Source organism: Pristiophorus japonicus, chromosome 18 (genome assembly GCF_044704955.1).
Source record: "Pristiophorus japonicus isolate sPriJap1 chromosome 18, sPriJap1.hap1, whole genome shotgun sequence".
NCBI classification, from domain to species: domain Eukaryota; kingdom Metazoa; phylum Chordata; class Chondrichthyes; family Pristiophoridae; genus Pristiophorus; species Pristiophorus japonicus.
The window spans coordinates 10,489,611-10,514,047 of record NC_091994.1 but is presented as its reverse complement, the minus strand read 5'-3'; the positions used below and the strand labels follow the sequence as shown (position 1 = coordinate 10,514,047).

Genomic DNA, 24,437 nt, shown 5'->3' with positions numbered 1-24,437 from the left:
TTCCTCAGGATCCATAACGTTCTTTAAACGTTAAGTTAAGTGTTCACAGATTGATTAAGTATATAATACGTGCAACAGTACTTAAACATAGTTTATCATATAATACTTACGATCATACCTGATTATTGACTGAGCTCAGTATTGAGTTTGATCAAACCCTTTGAATCCAAATTCTCATTACAATTCATTACTTTTTATACTTTCCTTTTACTTCTGCTAGGTGACCATAGGAACAGGCGGAGGCCGTTCAGTCCCTCGAGGCTGTTGAATTAGATCACCGCTGATCTGTATCTTAACTCCATCTACCCGCCTTGGTTCCGTAATCCTTAATACCCTTGCCTAACGAAAACCTATCAATTGGTATTCTGAAATTTTCAATTGACCAAGCTCTAATTTTAAGGTTATGCTGTTGTTCTAGACTCCCCCCACGCGCCCCCCACCCCCCGCCCAGAGTAAATAGCTTCTCTCTATCTATGCTATGAACTTCTTTAAGTGCCTTAAACACCTCTATTAGATCATCCCTAAATCTCATATTCGAGGGAATACAAGCCTAGTCTGTGTAACCTGTTCTCATAATTTGACTCAATAACATGTCTCAACAGCACATGGCTATACCTAAAGTTAAAAACAACTCCATATAAGGAGAAACTAATAATAAACCTTATCAATAACTCAGTCAACAAGCTAAATCCCCCATTTAACAAGCTCCTTTTCCATTGAGCTAATGAGATGATTATATCTCCCTATTTTTGTAAAACTTATCCCACATTCCTTTCCTGTCACATTTAATTGCTGTTTGATCATGTCAAGCACAAGCCATTCTTTGATTCTGGATTCTTCAACCCTGAATATATGATGTAAAATTTATATAAAAAGAAGTATTCTTCTACCAGGTGTACCAGTCCTTCAAGTATGTCCAGTGAATACAGATCCCTGGCACTTCTCTAATTAGCTTATCAATTCAAAAAAGAAAAACTTGCAGTTATGTACATAAAAACATAAGGAATAGGAGCAGGAGTGGGCTATTTGGCCTCGCGAGCCTGCTCCGCCATTCAATAAGATCATGGCTGATCTGATCTTGGCCTCAACTCCACTTCCCCGCCTGCTCCCCATAATCGTTGACTCCCTTATCATTCAAAAATCTGTCTACCTCCACCTTAAATATATTCAATGACCCAGTCCCCACAGCCCTCTGGGGTAGCGAATTCCAAAGATTCATGACCCTCTGAGAGAAGAAATTCCTCCTCATCTCCGTTTTAAATGGGCGACCCCTTATTCTGAAATTATGCCCCCTAGTTCTAGATTCCCCCACAAGGAGAAACATCCTCTACCTATATCTACCCTGTCAAGCCCCCTCAGAATCTTATATGTTCCAATAAGATCAGCTCTCAATCTTCTAAACTCCGGTGAGTATAGGCCCACCCTGCTCAACCTTTCTTCATAAGACAACCCGTTCAGCTCAGGAATCAACCTCATGAACCTTCTCTGAACTGCCTCCAATGTTGGTATGTCACTCCTTAAATAAGGAGACCAAAATTGTACGCAGTACTCCAGTTGTGGTCTCACCAATACCCTGTATAGTTGTAGCAGGACTTCACTACTTTTATACGCCATCCACCTTGCAATAAAGGCCAAAATTCCATTTGCCTTCCTGATTACTTGCTGTAGCTGCATACTAAGCTTCATGTACAAGGACCCCCAGATCCCTCTGTACCGCAGCATTTTGTAATCCCTCCATTTAAATAATAATTTGCTTTTGCCGTAATGAAGTATGTTTGACGTGGAGTCACTTCTCTGTGACCGTCACCTGTCCCAATATTTCCTTATTTGGCACGGTGTTAAATTTTGATTGATTGCGCTCCGGTGAAGTGCCTTGGGATGTTTTATTAGGTTAAAGGCGCTATATAAATCCATGTTGTTGTAATGTAAGAAACGCGGAGGCCAATTGGCACACTGCAAGATCCCACAAACCACAATCAACCCTAACCCAGAGAGGTGGTGAGACTGTGGAACTTGTTACGACAGGGAGTAGTTGTGGCAAATAGTGTAGATGCATTTAAGGGGATGTTTAGTGTAAGGCCCATGCTTTCGTACGCCTTGGTGAAGATGTTGACTATGACTTGGAGTTCAGCCTCTGCATGTGCGCAGAGGCAATCGTCGTCCGCATACTGTAGCTCGACGACAGAGGATGGGATGGTCTTACATAGAAACATAGAAAATAGGTGCAGGAGTAGGCCATTCGGCTCTTCGAGCCTGCACCACCATTCAATAAGATCATGGCTGATCATTCCCTCAGTATCCCATTCCTGCTTTCTCTCCATATCCCTTGATCCCCTTAGCCGTAAGGGCCATATCTAACTCCCTCTTGAATATATCCAATGAACTGGCATCAACAACTCTCTGCGGTAGAGAATTCCACAGGTTAACAACTCTCTGAGTGAAGAAGTTTCTCCTCATATCAGTCCTAAATAGCCTACCTCTTATCCTAAGACTGTGTCCCCTGGTTCTCGACTTCCCCAACATCGGGAACATTCTCCCTGCATCTAACCTGCCCCATCCCGTCAGAATCTTGTATGTTTCTATGAGATCCTCTCTCATCCTTCTAGACTCCAATGCATAAAGATCCAGTCTCTCCTCATATGTCAGTCCAGCCATCCCGGGAATCAGTCTGGTGAACCTTCGCAGCACTCTCTCAATAGCAAGAACGTCCTTCCTCAGATTAGGAGACCAAAACTGAACAACACAATATTCCAGGTGAGGCCTCACCAAGGCCCTGTACAACTGCAGTAAGACCTCCCTGCTCCTATACTCAAATCCCCTAGCTATGAAGGCCAACCAACATACCATTTGCCTTCTTCACCGCCTGTTGTACCTGTATGCCAACTTTCAATGACTGATGAACCATGACACCGAGGTCTCGTTGCACCTCTCCTTTTCCTAATCTGCCGCCATTCAGATAATATTCTGTCTTCGCGTTTTTGCCCCCAACGTGGATAACCTCACATTTATCCATATTATACTGCATCTGCCATGCATTTGCCCACTCACCTAACCTGTTCAAGTCACCCTGCAGCCTCTAGCGTCCCCTTCACAGCTCACACCGCCACCCAGTTTAGTGTCATCTGCAAACTTAGAGATATTACACTCAATTCCTTCATCTAAATCATTGATGTATATTGTAAAGAGCTGGGGTCCCAACACTGAGCCCTGCGGCTCTCCACTAGTCACTGCCTGCCATCCTGAAAAGGACCCGTTTATCCCGACTCTCTGCTTCCTGTCTGCCAACCAGTTCTCTATCCACGTCAGTATATTACCCCCAATATCATGTGCTTTGACTTTGCACAACAATCTCTTGTGTGGGACCTTGTCAAAAGCCTTTTGACAGTCTAAATACACCACATCCACTGGTTCTCTCTTGTCCACTCTACTAATTACATCCTCAAAAAATTCCAGAAGATTTGTCAAACATGATTTCCCCTTCATAAATCCATGCTGACCTGGACCGATCCCATCACTGCTTTCCAAATGCGCTGCTATTTCATCCTTAATAATTGATTCCAACATTTTCCCCACTACTGATGTCAGGTTAACTGGTCTATAATTACCCGCTTTCTCTCTCCCTCCCTTTTTAAAAAGTGGTGTTGCATTAGCTACCCTCCAGTCCATAGGAACGGATCCAGAGTCGATAGACTGTTGGAAAATGATCACCGATGCATCCACTATTTCTAGGACCACTTCCTTAAGTACTCTGGGATGCAGACTATCAGGTCCTGGGGATTTATCGGCCTTCAATCCCATTAATTTCCGTAACACAATTTCCCGCCTAATAAGGATATCCTTCAGTTCCTCCTTCTCACTAGACCCTCGGTCCCCTAGTACTTTCGGAAGGTTATTTGTGTCTTCCTTTGTGAAGACAGAACTGAAGTATTTGTTCAATTGGTCTGCCATTTCTTTGTTCCCCATTATAAATTCACCTGAATCCGACTGCAAGGGACCTATGTTTGTCTTCAATAACCTTTTTCTCTTCACATATCTATAGAAGCTTTTGCAGTCAGTTTTTATGTTCCCGGCAAGATTCTTTTCATACTCTATTTTCCCCCTCTTAATTAAACCCTTTGTCCTCCTCTGCTGAATTCTAAATTTCTTCCAATCTTCAGATTTGCTGCTTTTTCTGGCCAATTTATATGTCTCTTCCTTGGATTTAACACTATCCTTAATTTTCCTTGTTAGCCATGGTTGAGCCACCTTCCCAGTTTTATTTTTACTCCAGACAGGGATGTACAATTGCTGAAGTTCATCCATGTGATCTTTAAATGTTTGCCATTGCCTAACCACTGTCAACCCTTTAAGTATCATTTGCCAGTCTATCCTAGCCAATTCATGCCTCAAACCATCGAAGTTACCTTTCCTTAAGTTCAGGACCCTAGTTTCTGAATAAACTGTGTCACTCTCCATCTTAATAAAGAATTCTTCCATGTTATGGTCACTCTTCCCCAAGGGGTCTCGGCACAACAAGATTGCTAATTAGTCATTTCTCATTACACATCACCCAGTCTAGGAAGGCCAGCTCCCTAGTTGGGTCCTCGACATATTGGTCTAGAAAACCATCCGTAATACACTCCAGGAAATCCTCCTCCACCGCATTGCTACCAGTTTGGTTAGCCCAATCAATATGTAGATTAAAGTCACCCAAGATAACTGCTGTACGTTTATTGCATGCATCCCTAATTTCTTGTTTGATGCTGTCCCCAACCTTACTACTACTGTTTGGCGGTCTGTACATAACTCCCACTAGCGTTTTCTACTCCTTGGTATTCCGTAGCTCCACCCATACCAATTCCACATCATCCAAGCTAATGTCCTTTCTTACTATTGCATTAATTTCCTCTTTAACCAGCAATGCCACCCCGCCTCCTTTTCCTTTCTGTCTATCCTTCCTAAATGTTGAATACTCCTAGATGTTGAGTTCCTAGCCTTGGTCACCCTGGAGCCATGTCTCCGTGAAGCCAATTACATCATACCCATTAACTACTATCTGCGCAGTTAATTCGTCCACCTTATTCCGAATACTCCTCGCATTGAGGCACAGTGCCTTCAGTCTTGCCTTTCTAACACACTTTGCCCCTTTAGAATTTTGCTGTAATGTGGCCCTTTTTGTTTTTTGCCTTAGGTTTCTCTGCACTCCACTTTTACTTTTCTTCTTTCTATCTTTTGCTTCTGCCCACATTCTACTTCCCTCTGTCTCCCTGCATAGGCTCCCATCCCCCTGCCATATGGATCTGACCTAGAGGCGACGAAGGTTGAACAGGTTCCCACTGGTTCTATAGTTTAGTTCCAGCGGGGAGCTTGTTGAGTGTGAGGTGAAGCATTGCAGTGAGGCAGTGAGTCGACACCTCAAATCGTTGGAGAAATACCATCAGCGTTGTCTCTGCAAGATCCTGCAAATCCCCTGGGAGGACAGACTCAACAACATTAGTGTCCTTGGTCAGGCCAATATCCCGAGCATTGAAGCACTGACCACACTCGACCAGCTCCGCTGGGCGGGCCACATTGTTCATATGCCTGACACAAGACTCCCAAAGCAAGCGCGTTACTCGGAACTCCTACACGGCAAGTGAGCCCCAGGTGGGCAGAGGAAACATTTCAAGGACACCCTCAAAGCCTCCTTGCTAAAATGCAACATCCCCACTGACACCTGGGAGTCCCTGGCCAAAGACTGCCCTAAGTGGAGGAAGAGCATCCGGGAGGGCACTGAGCACCTCGAGTCTCGTCGCCGAGAGCAAGCAGAAAACAAGTGCAGGCAGCGGAAAGAGCGTGCGGCAAACCAGTCCCACCCACCCTTTCCCTCAACGACTGTCCCACCTGTGACAGAGACTGTAATTCCCGTATTGGACTGTTCAGGAACTCACTTTTAGAGTGGAAGCAAGTCTTCCTCGATTCCGAGGGTCTGCCTATGATGATTTAAGGGGAAAACAGATAAGCGTACAAGACACAGAAGGGAATAGAGGGTTATGCTGATAGAGTTAGCTGAGGAAGGACGGGAGGAGGCTCGAGTGGAGCACAAACGCCGGCATGGACTGGTTGGGCCGAATGGCCTGTTTCTGTGCTGTATATTCTGTGTAATGCTATACAAATGACCAGAGGGAGAAAATGGGCAGGAGAGAAGGAAACACTCACTCGTCAGTGGAGTTCATAAAGTTTTGCATTGTCTGTGCATACAGTGGGCATGGGGCATTGGGAGCTATACTTCAAGGCAACCCTTGTAACCTTCACTATCTAATTTCTGCAATTTTGGCTTTTGGCCCAAGTACCTAATGCTGATTGTGCACGTACCTTCATCCCTGACCTTGTGAATGCTCCCTGTACCATAATCCTAAACAATGAGTGCAGAACACACATTATAATTTCTAAGATTCAAGACTTTTAATTTTTTTTAAATAACCCTGTTTTCTGACATTCTAATTATTTAATTTATTTTCTCAACAGAGTTACTGTCTGGTGCCCATGTCCTACTGACCGGAGCTAGTCAGGGAATAGGGGAGCAGATGGCTTATCACTATGCCAAGTTCGGTGCTGAACTTGTAATAACTGCACGAAACGAAACCCGGCTGAAACAGGTAAGAAAAATAAGAATCAATGGGATTTTCGACTTTGCTGATTTTGGGGCGGTAATGGCAGCGGGGCGATAAAGTTTGCGCCCAGGAACAATTTGCGCCTTAGTCAGCAAAATTGGGCAGCTGGACCCTGAGTGTGGGGCAGAGCGCTAAGGGAGGCATTGTACCATTCTCTTAGGGCGCTTGGCTGGCTGAACATGGGACGATCACGAGCTCAAGAGATGGCCCGGGAACACACTGAGAGAGACCTGGGGAGAAAAAAACAAACTTGGAAAAAAAAAACCCCAGCAAAAACATTCCCAATCTATAGCCCACGCCATCACAACATAAATCGCTAAAAAAAAGAAAAGAAAAAACAAACACACTTACCTGAGGTGGACATTACTTACATCACTGCAGCTGGAATAGGTTGGACCACCCATTTTTACAGGCGGTCACTACGGAGCGTACGGGTCAGGCAGGAGTCCAAAAGCGAGCCGGTGTCGCAACCAAGGGTGTTGCACACGTGGCTCAACTCTTCCGAGCGGTACTGCTCCGTGCCCTCGCAAAGCCGCTCCCGAAAACCCCCGCGGGGCGCTGGAATCTGACCGCCCGCTGAGAAGAGCTCACTACTGCCATTGCCTTCTCTCCGGAGTGAAAACAGAGGCGGACATCACCGGAAAATCCAGCCCAACATATGTAAGAACATACGAAATAGGACCGGTGGTCGACCATACAGCTCCTCAAGCCTGCTCCGCCATTCAATACAATCATGGCTGATCTTCCACCTCAATACTTTCCCACCCTATCCCCATATTCCTTGATTCCCTTCGTGTCCAAAAATCTATCCTTTGGGGTAGAGAATTCCAAAGATTCGCAACCTTGGGACATCTCAAAGCGTAATGAAGTATTTTGAAGTATAGTTACTGTAATGTATGTATGCCTGGGTTTACCTGCCACCAGGGGGAGCAACCATCGGAGGTCATTGGTCCACAGACACACACGTGCAGCCCTTGTATATAAAGAAAGACTTCATGTTTAATCCTCACCTTGAGAGCTAATAAAGTAGAGTCCGGTTGCACCTGATTGAGTTCACGGTACTAAGCCTGTTGAGTTATTGCATACGCAACATTTGGCGACGAGGCACAATACGAACTTTCACACACAAAAAAAGATGAGCACCGTTGGAATCCTGGAGCAATTCGTGGAGGGAGAAGACTGGGAGGATTTTACAGATCACCTCGACCAGTACTTCGTGGTCAACAAGATGGATGAAGACGCCGACGCAGTTGGCGCAGGGCGGTTTTCCTCACGTTTTGTGGTCCAAAAATCTATGGCCTCATAAAGAATCTGCTCTCACCTGCACGGTCAACGGAAAAGACCTATGAGCAATTGTATGCAATTCGGGACCATCTCAAACCTTATCTTGAGATATCGCTTTTACAAGCATGTTCGTTCTGAGAGCCAGGACGTGGCGGAATTTGTTGCCGACCTGAGATATCTCACTGGGCCGTGCAAGTTTGGAACAGCGTTGGAAGACATGCTGTGCAACGTCTTTGTAATAGGCATAAACCACGAGGTGATCCTGTGGAAGCTGCTGGCTGCGGAGGCGCTGGATCTGAGCAGGGCCATCACGATCGCCCAGGCTTGCCTGACCACATTCGATAGTACAAAGCAGATATCCTCGCAGAGTCGGAACCCCACGGCAAGTACTGTGCACCAGATTGTGTCGTCAGTTGGCAGAGCTGCACCTGGCAGGGCCTACCCGACTGTGTTTACAAAACCTGTAGCTGCACGAAGTCCGCCGTTGGGCACGAATCTGATTTCACCCTGTTGCCGTTGTGGGGGCAATCATCGGCCTCATCAGTGCCGTTTCAGACAGTATATTTGTAGAGGCTGTGCGAAAATGGGGCACCTTCAGCGGATGTGTCCGGAGCTCAGCAAGCGTGCTGCGACACACCACGTGGATGATGATGACCGATCCGGAGCGGATCCGGCAATGCAACCCGAGATACCCAAGGAGGAAGTGTATAGTGTACATTCGTTCCTGACATAGAGCCAACCGATAATGATTGAAGTAAAATTGAACGGCGTGCCGGTATCTATGGAATTAGACACGGGTGCGAGTCAGTCAATTATGAGCCAGAGGACTTTTGAAAAGCTGTGGGACACCAAGGCCATGAAACCCAAGCTGAACCCAGTAAATGCAAAATTGCGTATCTGCACCAAAGAGCTCATACCAGTGATTGGCAGTGCAGCAGTCAAGGTGTCGTACGATGAGGCGGTTCATGATCTACCGCTGTGGATCGTTCCAGGCAATAGTCCAACGCTGTTCGGCAGGTGTTGGCTCGAAAAAATACGGTGGAACTGGAACGATATTAAAGCTTTGTCATTGGTGGATGACGCTTCGTGTGCTCAAATGCTGAGCAAATTTCCCTCGCTGTTTGAACCGGGCATCAGCAACTTCACGGGAGCCAAGGTGCCGATCCACCTGGACTCGGGTGCAAGACCCGTCCATCACAAAGCCCGGGTGGTCCCATATATGATGAGGGAGAAGGTCAAAATCGAACTGGACAGACTCCAACGTGAAGGGGTCATTTCACCGGTCGAATTTAACGAATGGGCTCGTCCCATTGTTCCTGTGCTGAAGAGTGATAGTACTGTCAGGATTTGTGGAGACTACAAGGTTACGATCAACTGAGTTTCGAAACAGGATCAGTATCCATTACCAAAGGCTGATGACCTGTTTGCAACACTAGCCGGGGAAAAGTCGTTCACCAAATTGGATTTGACGTCGGCCTATATGACACAGGAGCTTGTCGAAGCGTTGAAGAAACTTACATGCATCAATACGCATAAAGGGCTGTTCATTTACAACAGTTGTCCTTTCGGAATTCGCTCGGCTGCAGCATATTTCAGAGAAACATGGAAAGTTTACTGAAGTCCGTCCCTAGCACCGTGGTGTTCTAAGATGACATTCTGGTCACAGGTCGTGACACTGCCGAACACCTGCATAACCTGGAAGAGGTTCTATGTCGTCTGGACAAAGTGGAGCTCAGGCTGAAATGTTCAAAGTGTGTCTTTATGGCATTGGAAGTCGAATTTCTGGGAAGGAAGATTGCTGCCGACGGCATCAGGCCTACGGACTTGAAAACAGAGGCCATCAAAAATGCACCCAGACCCCAGAATGTGACGGAGCTGCTTTTGTTCCTTGGTCTTCTCAACTACTTTGGTAATTTCTTACCTAAATTGAGCACATTATTAGAGCCACTGCACATGCTGTTCAGAAAAGGCGACAACTGGGTTTGGGGTGTATCTCAAGTCAGGGCCTTCGAGAAGGCTAGAAATCTGCTTTGTACCAACAAATTGCTGGTACATTATGACCCGTGCAAGCGTTTAGTATTAGCCTGTGATGCTTCATCACATGGGGTTGGTTGCATGCTCCAACAATCCAATGAGTCAGGCAAACTACAACCCGTTGCGTACGCGTCGAGAAGCATGTCTAAAGTGGAAAGAGAATGGTAGAGAAAGAAGCTTTAGCTTGCGTATATGGGGTTAAAAAGATACACGTATATCTGTTTGGGCTTCGTTTCGAGCTTGAAACCGATCACAAGCCGCTCATATCTTTTGTTTTCAGAGCATAGAGGTATCAATACCAATGCGTTGTCCCACATCCAGGGGTGGGCGCTGACATTATATGCCTATGATTATGTCATTCGCCATAGACCTGGCACCGAGAATTGTGCCGATGCATTGAGCCGTTTACCATTGCCCACACCGCAGGTGGAAACGCCAGAGTCCACGGACCTACTGTTGGTCATGGATGCCTTTGAGAGTGAAGAGTCACCTGTCACTGCTCAACAAGTTAGGACCTGGACTAGCCAGGATCCGATCTTATCAGTTGTAAAACGTTGTGTCCTTAGTGGTGCTCAGTCGGCCATTCCCAAGGAAGTGTGTGATGAAACCAAACCTTACAACCATCGCAAAGATGAACTATCCATTCAATCTGATTGTTTGCTATGGGGTAATCGTGTTGTTATGCCCAAGAAAGGCAGGGAGAGATTTGTACAGGATTTACACAGTACCCATCCTGGTATTGTGATGATGAAGGCCATTGCCAGGTCTCACGTTTGGTGGCCTGGCATTGACTCTGATTTGGAGTCATGTGTGCATCAGTGCAACACTTGCATGCAGTTAAGCAATGTACCAGTGGAATCTCCGCTAAGTCTGTAGTCGTGGCCATCCAAACCATGGTCGAGGATCCACATCGACTATACGGGTCCTTTCCTGGGCAAAATGTTTTTGGTGGTGGTGGATGCGTATTCCAAATGGATAGATTGTGTAATCATGTCATCCAGCACATCCACAGCCATCATTGAGAGCCTTCGTGCCATGTTCGCCACTCATGGTCTGCCCGACATCGTTGTGAGCGACAACGGATCGTGCTTCACGAGTTTGGAGTTTCAAGAGTTTATGAGCCTCAATGGTATCAAGCACGTAAGGTCAGCACCATTCAAACCCGCGTCCAATGGTCAAGCGGAGTGGGTTGTCCAAACCATCAAGCAGAGCCTGAAACGCGTAACTCACGGTTCTTTGCAGACTCGCTTGTCACACATACTGCTTAGTTACAGGACAAGATCCCACACGCTTACCGGGGTTCCCCCTGTTGATGAAGAGAGAGCTCCAGACCAGGCTTTCGCTTGTCCACCCTGATCTTAACGATCTCGTCGAAAACAGACGTCAACATCAACAGTGGTATCATGATCGCACTGCCGTGTCACACGACATCTCTATTAATGATCCTGTGTATGTGCTAAATTATGGTCAAGGCCCCAAGTGGATCACTAGCATTGTTATGGCCAAGGAGGGCAACAGGGTGCTTATTGTCAGGCTTACTAATGGGCAAACATGCAGGAGGCACATTGATCAGACGAAATTGCGGCACACAGACGAACCGGAGCAGCTTGAAGAAGACACCATCAATGACCAACCGATTCATATTCAGCCATCAGAAGACCCTGCTGTTGTCAATGAATCTGGACCTTCAGTCCCCGACATGGACACTGCCACTCCCATTAGATCGACTACCCAGCCTCAAGTCATGAATGACTCTAGAGAGCTCACCCAGATCTGGAATTGAACTGAGACGATCAACTAGGGAGCAGAAAGACCCGGACCATCTCAATTTGTAAATAGGACGAATACCGAGATCTTTGGGGGGGAATGATGTAATGTAGGTGTCCTCAGTGCGGTCCAACCAGGGTCACACCTGTTAGTCAGTGCAAGTGTGCCGTTTGGGGAGGTCGTGAGTTCGTGAGTTCCAAGAAGTCGGGAGGTCTTGAGGAGCAGGAGGCCCGAAGGTCGGTGAGGATTTCAATGTTGACGAGTCGGGAGGTCGGTGAGTCGGTAAGGCCCTGAGGTCGGGAGGTCGGTGAGTCGGGAGGTCGGCGAGTCGGTAAGGCCCTGAGGTCGGCGAGTCAGGAGGTCGGTGAGTCGATAAGACCCTGAGGTCAGCGAGTCGGGAGGGTGGTGAGTCGGGAGGTCGGCGACTCGGTAAGGCCCTGAGGTCAGCGAGTCGGTAAGACTCCTGCGCTACCTGCCTAACACACTTACTACGTCTGGTGGTCACCCACTTCCCTTCTACCTGCACACCTTTAAACTGTGGGGTGACCACCTCCTGAAACATGCTATCAACTTAGTTCTCAGCTTTGCGGTTGCACCTTATTGGTTTGAAGGTGAGGTGAATTGGTAAGTATCTCTCTTTTCTCTATTTCTTTTTAATTAGATTTTAAACTAGATAAGGCTAACTAGAGGGATGGCAGTGCAGCTCAGTCCCGTGGAGTGCACATCCTGCGGCATGAGGGAAGTCCTGGACACTTCGTGCAGCCTAGACAACCATGTGTGCAGGTGGTGTCTCCAGCTTCAACTGCTCGAGCTCCACGTTTCGCAGCTGGAGCAGCGGGTGGAGTCAATAAGGCGCTAGTAAGTGTGCTAGGCAGGTAGTGCAGGAGTCTCCCCGTGAGTCCATCTCGCTTTCAAACCGATATTGACTTCTGAGTATCGGTAAGGACGATGGTGCCTCCGGGGAGTGCAGCCAGAGCCAATTCCAAGGCACCACGGGTGGCTCAGCTGCACAGGGGGGGAGGGACAAAGAACAAAAGAGCTCTAGTGATAGGGGATTCTATAGTTAGGGGAACAGACGGCGTTTCGGCGGCTGTAGACGTGACTCCAGAATGGTTTTGTGTCTCCCTGGTGCCAGGGTCAAGGATGTCACAGAGCAGACGCAGGGCATCCTGCGGGGGGGGGGGGGGAGGGTTAACAGCTGGAGGTCGTGGTCCATATCGGGACCAACAACATAGGTAAAATGAGGGATGAGGTCCGACAGGAAGAATTCAGGGAGCTAGGAAGAAAATTAAAGGGCAGGACCTCAAAGGTAGTAATCTCCAGGTTACTACCGGTGCCTCATGCTAATGAGTACAAGAATAGAAGGATAGAAAGGATGAACACGTGGCTGAAAAGTTGGTGTAGGAGGAAGGGCTTTAAATTCTTGAGGCATTGGGACCGCTTCTGGGGGAGATGGGACCTATACAAACCAGACGGGTTGCACCTCAACAGCGCCGGGACCAATATCCTCGCAGGGAGTTTTGCTAGTGCTGTTGGGGAGAGTTCAAACTAGCTTGGCAGGGGGATTGGAACCTGAGAACGAATTTAAAAGGGAAGGAAGTAAAGCAGAAATTGGATAGCAAGAATTTAGAAAGCAAATCTGTAAGACAGAGAAAACATGGGCTCAGTATGTAGTAAACAAGGAGGTCTTCCTGTGCTGAATGGTATATACTTTAATGCAAGGAGTATAGTGAATAAGGCGGATTTGAGCTAAGAGCACAGGTAGACACTTAGGAGTATGACATTATAGCCATTACAGAAACATGGCTGAAAGAGGAACAGGTTTGGCAGATCAATATTCTTGGCTACAGGATTTTTAGACAAGATAGAGAGGTGGGTAAAAAGTGGGGGGGGGCGGGGGTGTTGCGATTCTGATTAAAGAAACTATTACAGCGGTGAGGAGGGATGATATGTTAGAGCGATCATCAAATGAGGCCATATGGGTCGAATTGAAAAATAAAAAAGGGGTGATCACACTGCTGGGCGTGTACTATAGACCCCCAAACAGTGGGAGGGAGATAGAGGAGCAAATATGTCGACAAATTGCTGTGAAATCCAAAAACCATCGGGTAGTAATAGTAGGGGATTTTAACTATCTAAATATTGATTGGGACAAATTTAGTGTGAAGGAAAAAGAGGTTGCGGAATTCTTGAAATGCATTCAAGAGAACTTTTTTAGTCAGTATGTAGCAAGCCCAACACAAGAGGTCTTGGATTTAGTTTTGGGGAATGAAGCTGGGCAGATTGAAGGGCTATTAGTAGGAGAGCACTTGGGTGCCAGTGACCAGAATTCAGTGAGAATTCAAGTTGGTTATGGATAAGGACAAGAATAGGCCTGGAATAAAAGTTCCAAATTGGGGAAAAGCTAATTTTGCTAAGTTAAGAAGTAATTTGGCCATGGTGGACTGGAAACAGCTACTTGTGGGTAAATCAGTGTCGGAACAGTAGGAGGCATTCAAGGAGGAGATCTGGAAGGCTCAGGCCAAACATGTGCCCTTAAAGAAAAAGGCTGGGAAAAATAATTCTAGAGCCCCCTGGATGTCTAGGGACTTACAGGGAAGGATTAAGAAAAAAAGGGAAGCTTATGTCATATATCAATGGCTAAGTACTATAGAATCTTAAGAGGAATATAAAAAGTTAAGAGGCAAAATTAAAAAGGATATTAGGAATGCTAAGAGAGAGCACGAGAAATTCTTGGCCAGTAAAATTAAGGAAAACCCTAAGATGTTCTTTAAATATATTAAGAGTAAGAGGGTAACTAAAGAAAGGGTAGGACCTATTAGAGACCATGAGGGTAAACTTTGTGTGGAGGTGGAAGATGTTTGGAGGGTTCTTAACGAATACTTTGCATCTGTTTTCACAAAGGAAAGGGGCATTGCAGATACTGCTATCGAGGAGGAGTGTGATATTCTGGATAAAATAAATATAGTGAGAGAGGAAGTATTAAGGGGTTTATCAGCTTTGAAAGTCGATAAGTCCCCAGGCCCAGATGAAATGCATCCCAGACTGTTGAGTGAAGTAAAAGAGGAAATAACAGAGGCCTTGACCATCATTTTCCAGTCCTCTTTGGATCTGGGCATGGTGCCAGAAGATTGGAGGACTGCTAATGTTTAAGAAGGGAGAAAGGGATAGGCCAAGTAATTACAGGCCTGTCAGCCTTAACTCGGTGGTGGGAAAATTATTGGAAAAAATCCTGAAAGACAGGATAAATCTGCATTTGGAAAGGCAAGGATTAATTAGGGACAGTCAGCATGGATTTGTTAAGGGAAGATCGTGTCTGACTAACCTGATTGAATTCTTTGAGGAGGCAACCAAGAGGGTCGATGAGTGTAGTGCGTACGATGTAGTATATATGGACTTTAGCAAAGCTTTTGATAAGATCCCACATGGTAGATTGGTCATGAAGGTTAAAGCCCATGGGATACAGGGCAAAGTATCAAGTTGGATCCAAAATTAGCTTGGAGGTAGGAAGCAAAGGGTAATGATTGATGGATGTTTTTGTGACTGGAAGGATGTTTCCAATGGGGTTCTGCAGGGCTCAGTACTAGGACCCTTGTTTTTTGTGGTATATATCAACGATTTAGATTTGAATATAGGGAGTTTGATTAAGAAGTTTGCAGATGACACTAAAATTGGCTGTGTGGTTGATAATGAAGAGGAAAGTCACGGGCTGCAGGAGGATATCAATCTACTGGTCAGGTGGGCAGAGCAGTGGCAAATGGAATTTAATTCAGAGAAGTGTGAGGTCATGCACTTTGGGAGGGGTAATAAGGAAAGGGTATACACATTAAGCGGTAGGCCACTTAATAGTGTAGATGAACAAAGGGACCTTAGAGTGCTTGTCCACAGATCCCTGAAAGTAGCAGGCCAGGTGGATAAGGTGGTTAAGAAGGTATACGGAATGCTTGCCTTTATTGGCCAAGGCATAGAATATAAGAGCAGGGAGGTTATACTTAAATTGTATAATACTTTGGTTAGGCCACAGCTGGAGTATTGCGTGCAGTTCTGGTCGCCGTATTATAGGAAGGACATTATTGCACTAGAAAGGGTGCAGAGGAGATTTACTAAGATGCTGCCTGGAATGGAGAATTTTAGTTATGAGGATAGATTGGATAGGCTGGGTTTGTTCTCATTGGAACAGAGGAGGTTGAGAGGAGACCTCATTGAGGTGTACAAAATATTGAGGGGCCTGGACATAGTGGATAGTAAGGGTCTATTTCCATTGGTGGAGGGGTCTATTACGAGAGGGCATAGTTTTAAGGTGGTTGGTTGAAGGTTTAGAGAGGATTTGAGGGGGGGTGCTTCTTTACGCAGAGGGTTGTGGGGATCTGGAACTCGCTGCCTGGAAGAGTGGTGGATGCAGAAACCTTCACCACTTTTAAGAGATGGTTGGATGGGCATTTAAAGTGCAGTAACCTGCAGGGTTACAGACCTAGAGCTGGTAATTGGGATTAGACTGGATGACCTTTTTGTTGGACTGAGCAGATGTAATGGTAAGTACTGCAGGGAATAGAATACGGCCAGGGTGATCTCCTGGACTAGTTTCGATCGCCTGGATGGGTTGGAGAGGAATTTTCCCAGATTTTTTCTCCCTAAATTCGCCTGGGTTTTTATCTGTTTTTTTGCCTCTCCCAGGAGATCACATGGCTGTGGTTGGGGAGGAGTGTAGAATGTTTTAGTATAAGGAGTGTCGCATTTGTGGCGAGGCGGATTTGTTGGGCTGGGTGCTCTTTGCCTTTCTGTCATTGTTCATAGGTTTTTATGTAACCTTTAGGGCTGCTGACCAAAGGCTGTGTGGCTCTTTGTCGGCCGGCGCGGACACGATGGGCTGGAATGGCCTCCTTCTGCGCTGTAAATTTCTATGTTTCTATGTTTGTATGCCTGGGTTTACCTGCCACCAGGGGGAGCGACCGTCGGAGGTCATTGGGCCACAGACACACACGTGCAGCCCTTGTATGTAAAGAAAGCCTCCATGTTTAATCCTCACTTTGAGAGCTAATAAAGTAGAGTCAGGTCGCACCTGATTGAGTTCACTGTACTAAGCCTATTGAGTTATTGCAAACGCAACAGTTACTGTGGGGAACCACAGCATAACAACCAATTTGTGTAAAGCAATGTCCCACAAACTGCAATAAAATAAAAGACATAGGGGCCGAAATTCAACCCCGCCTAAAAGCTAGCGCACATACCATTTTTTAAAGTTTTTTTACCGCCGTTTCGGGTTTCGCAAAATTCAATCTTTTTTTTTCAATCACCCAGGAAGTCGGTAATAAAGGGGGCGGAAGTGCGGCGGTAAGTGCTGGTGAGGGGAAGAAGTGGAGGCAGGACGGATTCTCCGCCACCAAGCGGAGCGCTGGTGACATCATTGCACGTCTGCGTCACCATGTATCTCGCCTCCGTTAAAGGGGAGAGAATCGGCCATTAGTCGCGATTGGACACATGGACCACCAGGGAGGGTTTCAGCTGGGCCCGCGGCCTAGCATCCATGAGGCGGCCCGGCCGAACCGGGGGGCACTATAGTCCGGCAGACATGGAAGTCGGCCGACAGCATTGGGTCCTCGCCTTTAATGGCCGCTGCACAGCCAGAGCAGAGAGAGAGAGCATACAAGGTGCACCGACAGAAAAAGCTGTCGGGGGCACCACTCAGCGGCAATAAGACTTTGCTTGCTAAGTTTCGCGGGAGCTGGGGGGTCCCGGTGGTGTGCGCACTGATGACGAACACACGGTCAGTCGGCAGTGGCGAGGCGGAAGTGGGGACCACCAGAAAAACCCCCAAGCTGAATTGAGCTTGCGGTGGCCATTCGACCAGAAATCGGTGTTCACCACAAACGGGCGATAACGAGCCTTATTGGGGAGCTGAATTTCGGCCCCATATTCTTACACACAGAAAATAGCAACAACAGCTATAGCACCTTTAACATAGTAAAACACCTCAAGGCACTTCACAGGAATGCTATCAAACAAAGTTTGACACTGAGCCACATAAGCCGCTCCCTTGCCACTGTCCGGGGCCCGAAACACTCCTTCCAGGTGAATCAGCGATTTACTTGTACTTCCTTCAATTTAGTACACTGTATTTGCTGCTCACGATGTGGTAAAATTGGGGAGACCAGCCACAGGTTGGGTGAGTGCTTTGCAGAACACCTCCGTCCAGTCCACAAACATGACCTCAAGCTTCCGTTCACTTTAATTCTCCGCTCCACTCCCACTCTGATCTCTCCGTCCTCAGCCTCCTGCACTGTTCCAATGAAGCTCAACGTAAACTCAAGGAACAGCAGCTCATCTTTCAGTTAGGCACTTTACAGCCTTCTGGACTCAATATCGAGTTCAAAAATTTCGGATCATAACCTCTTGCTTCATTTTTTCGGACAGCAGCATTAGATCATTCTGCTATTCCCATTTACAACTCCTCTAGACACAGCTTTTGTTTCTTTACCTGTCCCATTACCATCTCCTTTTGCCTCATACCATCATCCCTTTTGTCATTTAATCTCTCCTGTCTTCCACTATCACAGACCTTCCCTTTTGTTCATTCCTCTCCTTTCCTTGCCTCTGCACTTGCTTTAAACCTGTTACATCTATAATATTTTCCAGTTCTGACAAAAGGTTATCGACCTGAAACGTTAACTCTGTTTCTCTCTCCACAGATGCTGCCTGACCTGCTGAGTATTTCGAGTATTTTCTGTTTTATTTCAGATTTCCAGCATCCGCAGTATTTTGCTTTTGTAAGGAGAGATTAGGGCAGATGACCAAAAACTAAGTGGTAGGAGCGTCTTAAAGAAGGAGAGAGAGAGGTAGAGAGACCGAGCGGTTTAGAGAAGGAATTCCAGAGTTTAGGGCACGTCAGCTAAAGGCACGAACGCCAATGGTGGAGCAATTAAAATCGGGCGAGAGGCCGGAATTGGAGGAGCGCAGAGATCTTGGAGAGCAATAGGGCTGGAGGATGTTACTGAGATAGGGAGGGGTGAGGCCATGGAGGGATTTGAAAACAAGGATGAGAATTTAATATCGAGGCGTTGCTTAACCAGGAGACAATGTAGGTCAGCGAGCACAGGGAGTGATGGGTGCAAGTTAGGACACGGGAAGCCGAGTTTTGGATGAGCTCAAGTTTACGAAGGGTGGAAGATGGGAGGCCAGCCACGAGAGTGTTGTAATAGTCACATCTAGAAGTAACAAAGGTTTTGGCTGTTCAGCATGAAAACTCCGCAAGAACCCTGATGGCAGGTGTGGATGGGGAGGGACATGTTGAAGCTTCCTTAGGGGTAGGGAACGTGGGTGGGGGCTGGAAGGCTCAGGATACTGCTGTAAACCTGGGTTCTCTAAAACAGAAAGGAGGATGTAAAATTTTGCCAAGGTGGAGGCCTTGTAAGCTTTCTCTGCCCTCACTACTGTTCAAGTAGTCAGGAAACACATGTCATAGCAAATACATGCACAGGGTGAGATTGTCGCTGGGTAGCGGAGGTCCGTGGCCTCCTCCTCCGTGGCCTCCTCCTCCATGGCCTAATCCTCCGTGGCCTCCTCCCCCTTGGCCTCCTCCTCCGTGACCTCCTCCTCCGTGGCCTCCCCCTTGGCCTCCTCCTCCGTGGCCTCCTCCCCCTTGTCCTCCTCCTCCGTGGCCTCCTGCTCCGTGGCCTCATTCTCCGTGGCCTCCTCCTCCGCAGCCTCCTCCTCTTCCCTTTGCAAGCGGATGCTGTAAATCTGAAATAACAGCATAAAATGCTGGAAATACTCAATTGGTCAGGCAGCATGTCGACCTGAGACGGGAACCCTAGTTTCTCTCTCCACAGATGTTGCCTGATCTGCTGAGTACTTGTGCATGTTCTGTCTTCTCAGAGGCCTTCCTTTAGCATGCAAGCCCATACAAGCATCCAGCAGCAGTCCCTGCAAACTTAAAAAAAAAACTTTTAACACCTAATTCAGCAAGCCACTACTTCAATGAAATGTTTTTAAAAAAACAGTCCGAAAGTTTAACTACGGCTAAAGGGATCAAGGGGTATGGAGAGAAAGCAGGAATGGGGTTGCATGATCAGCCATGATCATATTGAATGGTGGTGCAGGCTCGAAGGGCCGAATGGCTTACTCCTGCACCTATTTTCTATGTTTCTATGAATACCTTCAATGTGACACACAATAAGAGTTTATTCTGAAAGAGTTTTACATTCAAGTTTTCACCTTTACCCTAATTTCAAACCTGTGATCCTCGTACTGAAGCCCTGAGATCAGACCGTACACATTCCTGCAGTGTCTCTATGGTGGAAGTAGCTTGACTCTCGGGGCCAAATTACTATACAGGTTGAATCTCGCTTATCTGGAACTCTCGGGACCTGGCCTGTTCCGGATAAGGAATTTTTTCCAGACAAGGTGTGGTCACGTTAAATTGGATGGTACAGGTATTGAGCAAGGGGTATCCGGACTGGGTGGTTTGAGACTGGGAGTGCAGCAAAGAGATCATTGGTTGTGGGGGGTGGGGCTGGGCAGTGGATTGCGGGGTCATGCCAGCGACTGCGGAAGTCGGCAGCGAGGAAGGACTTCAATTGGTCAATTTGTTCACGTCGGAGTTCTGCGCATGTGCCACCTGGTGGCCGGGAATGGTTCCGGACGAGGAGTGGTTCCAGATAAGGGAATTCCGGATAAGGGAGTTTCAACCTGTACCAGTAAGAGGTACTCCAGCTAACATTAAGTGACAGGACTTTTAACATTGGTCAAGCAGAGTGCCACCTACAGGCATTTCAGGTACCGCAAGTAAATGTTAACATTAGTACAATGGGTTATCCCATTGTCAAACCTTTCAGATTCAATGTATTTTGAGATGGTATATTCTAACCCACTCGGCATAATTCATATATAATAGATGCTTTAATTTGAAATGCTTTATAGTTAAATAGAAAAAAAATCTTTTGCGGAGTTAAGATCTGGCGTAGTTTTCAGAATGCTGGATAATTGGATTGGAGTCACAAACAGGAATTTATGAGTAAAAAGTTGGCACAAAAAAGTTAACAGAATTGTAGATAAGACGTATGCACAGATGTGAAATTTTTAATATAGATCATAAACTCTCAGGATCGAAGGTGGATTGGAATAAGCATGAAGCATTGCCTCTGTCTTCACAAACATAGGAACATAAGAATTAGGAGCAGTAGTCGGCCATTTGGCCCCTCGAGCCTGCTCCACCATTCAATAAGATCATGGCTGATCTTCAACCTCAACTCCACTTTCCTGCACTATCCCCATATCCCTTGATTCCCTTAATATCCAAAACTCTATCGATTCTCTGTCTTGAATATACTCAACGACTGAGCCTCCCAGCCCTTCGGAGCAGAAAATTCCAAAGATTCACCGTCCTCTGAGTGAAGAAATTTCGCCTCATCTCAGCCCTAAATGGCCACGCCCTTATTCTGAGAATGTGACCCCCAGCCAGGGGCAACATTTTCCCTGCATGTACCCTGTCAAGCCCTGTAAGAATTTTGTATGCATCAATGAGATCACCTCTCATTCTGCTAAACGCCAGAGAACATAGGCCTAATTGGGCCAGGATAATTTAAAGACTTTGGGACAGATTTTGACTTTCTGCGGCAGTGTAGAACGGGTGAGAGTGAATCGACAGCCCGTTGTAGGTCCTTCCCCCATTTTATTCCCATTGAAGTCACAGGGAAATGAGAGTGATATAAAACGGGCTTCCGACTCGCTATCACCCATTCTCCACTATCGCACAACGACATAAGAATATAAGAAATAGGAGCAGGAATAGGCCACCTGGCCTCTCGAGCCTGCTCCGCCATTCAATAAGATCATGGCTGATCTGATCTTGGCGTCAAGTCCACTTCCCTGCCCGCTCCCCATAACCCTTGACTCCCTTATCATTCAAAAATCTGTCTATCTCCACCTTAAATATATTCAATGACCCAGCCTACACAGCTCTCTGGGGCAGAGAATTCCAAAGATTTACGACCCTCGAAGAGAAGAAATTCCTCCTCATCTCCGTCTTAAATGGGTGACCCCTTATTCTGAAACTATGACCCCCTAGTTCTACATTCTCCCATGAGGGGAAATATCCTCTCTGCATCTACCCTGTCAAGCCCCCTCAGAATCTTATACGTTTCAATAAGATCACCTCTCATTCTTCTAAACTTCAATGAGTATAGCTCAACCTTTCTTCATATGACAACCCCTTCATTTCAGGAATCAACCTCGTGAACCTTCTCTGAGCTGCCTCCAATGCAAGTATATCCCTCCTTAAATGAGGAGAACAGTACTGTACGCAGTACTCCAGGTGTGGTCTCACCAATACCCTGTACTATTGTAGCAGGACTTCCCTATTTTTATACTCCATCCTCTTTGCAATAAAGGCCAACATTCCATTTGCTTTCCTAACTATTTGCTGTACCTACAGGCTAACGTTTTGTGTTTCATGTACAAGGACCCCCAGATCCCTCTACCGCAGCATTTTGTAATTGCTCTCCAATTAAATAATAATTTGCTTTTTTATTTTTCCTACCAAAGTGGATAACCTCACATTTTTTCCACATTATACTCCATCTGCCAAATCTTTGCCCACTCACTTATCCTTTCGCAGATTCTTTGCATCCTCCTCACAACTTGCTTTCCCACCTATCTTTCCCTTAAAGTTGAACAGGGTTTCAGAATATATTGAATGCTATCCCAGACTGCCTTTTCTCCCCCTCCAACTTTCGATACAGTCTCTCATCAAGGCCCTGACTTACGCTGAAAGCTCCGTGGGGACTGGTTGCCCCCTTGGCATTGCGTGCAAGCTTCACATGTAGTCCTAGACTGTGAGCATGGGATAATTGAAGCATCACAATAAACCTTGGTGCTGTCTTTACCAAAAAAAAAACACAATCTTACTTTCCAGCACTGTTCTGTAAGACTTAGGATCACAGATCACACACAGATAACCAAAAGGTTTTGGGAGTTATAAGGCATTTTATTAAGGGAGCGATAGTCCAAATATAGTCAAACAAAACACACAATCAGGTTAGACATAGTAGACATACGACCATGACAAGTAGCTGGTGCCAGTCTCAATCGGACAGACAGCTGGTGGTACGAACAGTTCTTATCTTCACCATCTGTCCTGAAACGCCTTCTGGGTCTTTCTTTTATTCTCTTTTTAGGGGTGGGCCTGGTGTAGGACATGGACAGGACCATCTAACCGATGACATGTTGAGTTCTTTGTCTCAACTCTTGGGTGAAACCCTCCTCATCACATTCTCCTGAGGTTGGAGACAGACAGGCCATTCTTGGGCTTCAGATGTTTGGAGCTGCCCGTTATCAGTTATTTATGTTCACGCTGTTCAAGTCACTTTAGCTATTGTACAATTCTAACACCAGTCTGAAGAGGCATTTTGGTCTCAAGTTATTTCTTCCAATCCACGATTTCTTACAGTTCGGTGGACAGTGAGTAGGAACAGGAATGAGAGCTGATTTCCCCCCCTGCCCCCCCCCCCCACCCCCCCCCCACTTCCCAAGCTCAGGTGTGCTGAGATCAGCAGTGATTCCCCCGGCAGTTGCTGTCGTGGTTGGGACCAGCGAACTCAGTCGAGTCCGGGAACCAGAGCTGGGACTTTCATGGCTTGGGGTGGCTCACTTCCGTATTTGTCCAGAAATTTGCAGAAATAAAAAAAGTTATGTTCAACCGAGCCAAAAGCTTATTTGCATCAGCCAACTGGTGTGTTCAGCATCTCCACTCCACATCTGGAAAGGATCATATCCAATGTGGTTCAAAGCGAAATAGTCCAATAGTGAAGGAGAAAAACTTTGCAGGGTTACGGGGAAAGAGCAGGGGAGTGGGACTAGCTGAAGTGCTCTTGCAGAGAGCCGGCACGGGCTCGACGGGCCGAATGGCGACCTCCTGTGCTGTAACCATTCTATTCCACTTTACGGAAAATCCTAGTGACAATACTACACCTTTATTTTAAAATACGCAATGATTTCAAGAAATGTTTTACCGGCAGTGTAAGGAATTTACACTTCCAATTCTTCATTAATCTAAATTTTAACCATTTTGTGCTTTTATTTTCAAAGGTTAAGGAGAAGTGTTTGGAACTGGGTGCAAAGAAAGTCTATTTAGTTCCTGCGGACATGGCAATCCCAAAGAATGCCGAGATGGTCATGCAGTTCACCCTGGATAAGCTGGGTAAATGTTGCACTCTTCATGGGGTTGAGGAGAATTTCATTTTTTACGCAGCAACTTGTTGTGATCTGGAATGCACTGCCTAAAAGGTGGAAGTAACATTCAATAGCAACATTCAAAAGGCAATTGGATATATACTTGAAAAGTAAAAGAAAACATTTCAGGGCTTATGGGGAAAGAGCAGGGTGAGGCTAATTGGATCGCTCTGTCAAAGAGCTGGCACAGGCACGATGGGCCAAATGGCCACCGTCGGTGCTGTAAGAGTCTACGGGGCCAAAATTGGTCAAAACCGATGGTCAGCCCATTTCTCGGTGGTATGTTGTTTCGTACCGCCGGGTGCCGCTGGGGCGCAGTGTGCGCGATTTTCGTCACTTTTTTCTGGGCGGTGTGCCGAGCGGAGTGCAGCCGGCGGTGTGCGGGCGGTGAGTCCTTTTCACTCGGGAATCTTCGGGTCCCGAGTTGTGCACACGCACATGCTGCTGCGAAGCTCCACCTCCCCTCCGCGAGGCACCGACCAGAATCCACAGAGA

General features: G+C 46.6%; 1 protein-coding gene across 4 annotated transcripts in view; it reads left to right on the top strand.

The window, feature by feature from the left end:
* Positions 1–24,437, top strand: part of LOC139228545 (spindlin-1-like) — a 200,287-nt gene that overhangs the window by 147,886 nt on the left and 27,964 nt on the right. For all 4 annotated transcript variants that reach the window (XM_070859642.1, XM_070859641.1, XM_070859644.1 and 1 more), the window contains 2 exons: positions 6,487–6,617; positions 23,799–23,910. In XM_070859642.1, the coding sequence (XP_070715743.1) occupies positions 6,487–6,617; positions 23,799–23,910 (243 nt within the window). The remainder of the gene's footprint in view (positions 1–6,486; positions 6,618–23,798; positions 23,911–24,437) is intronic.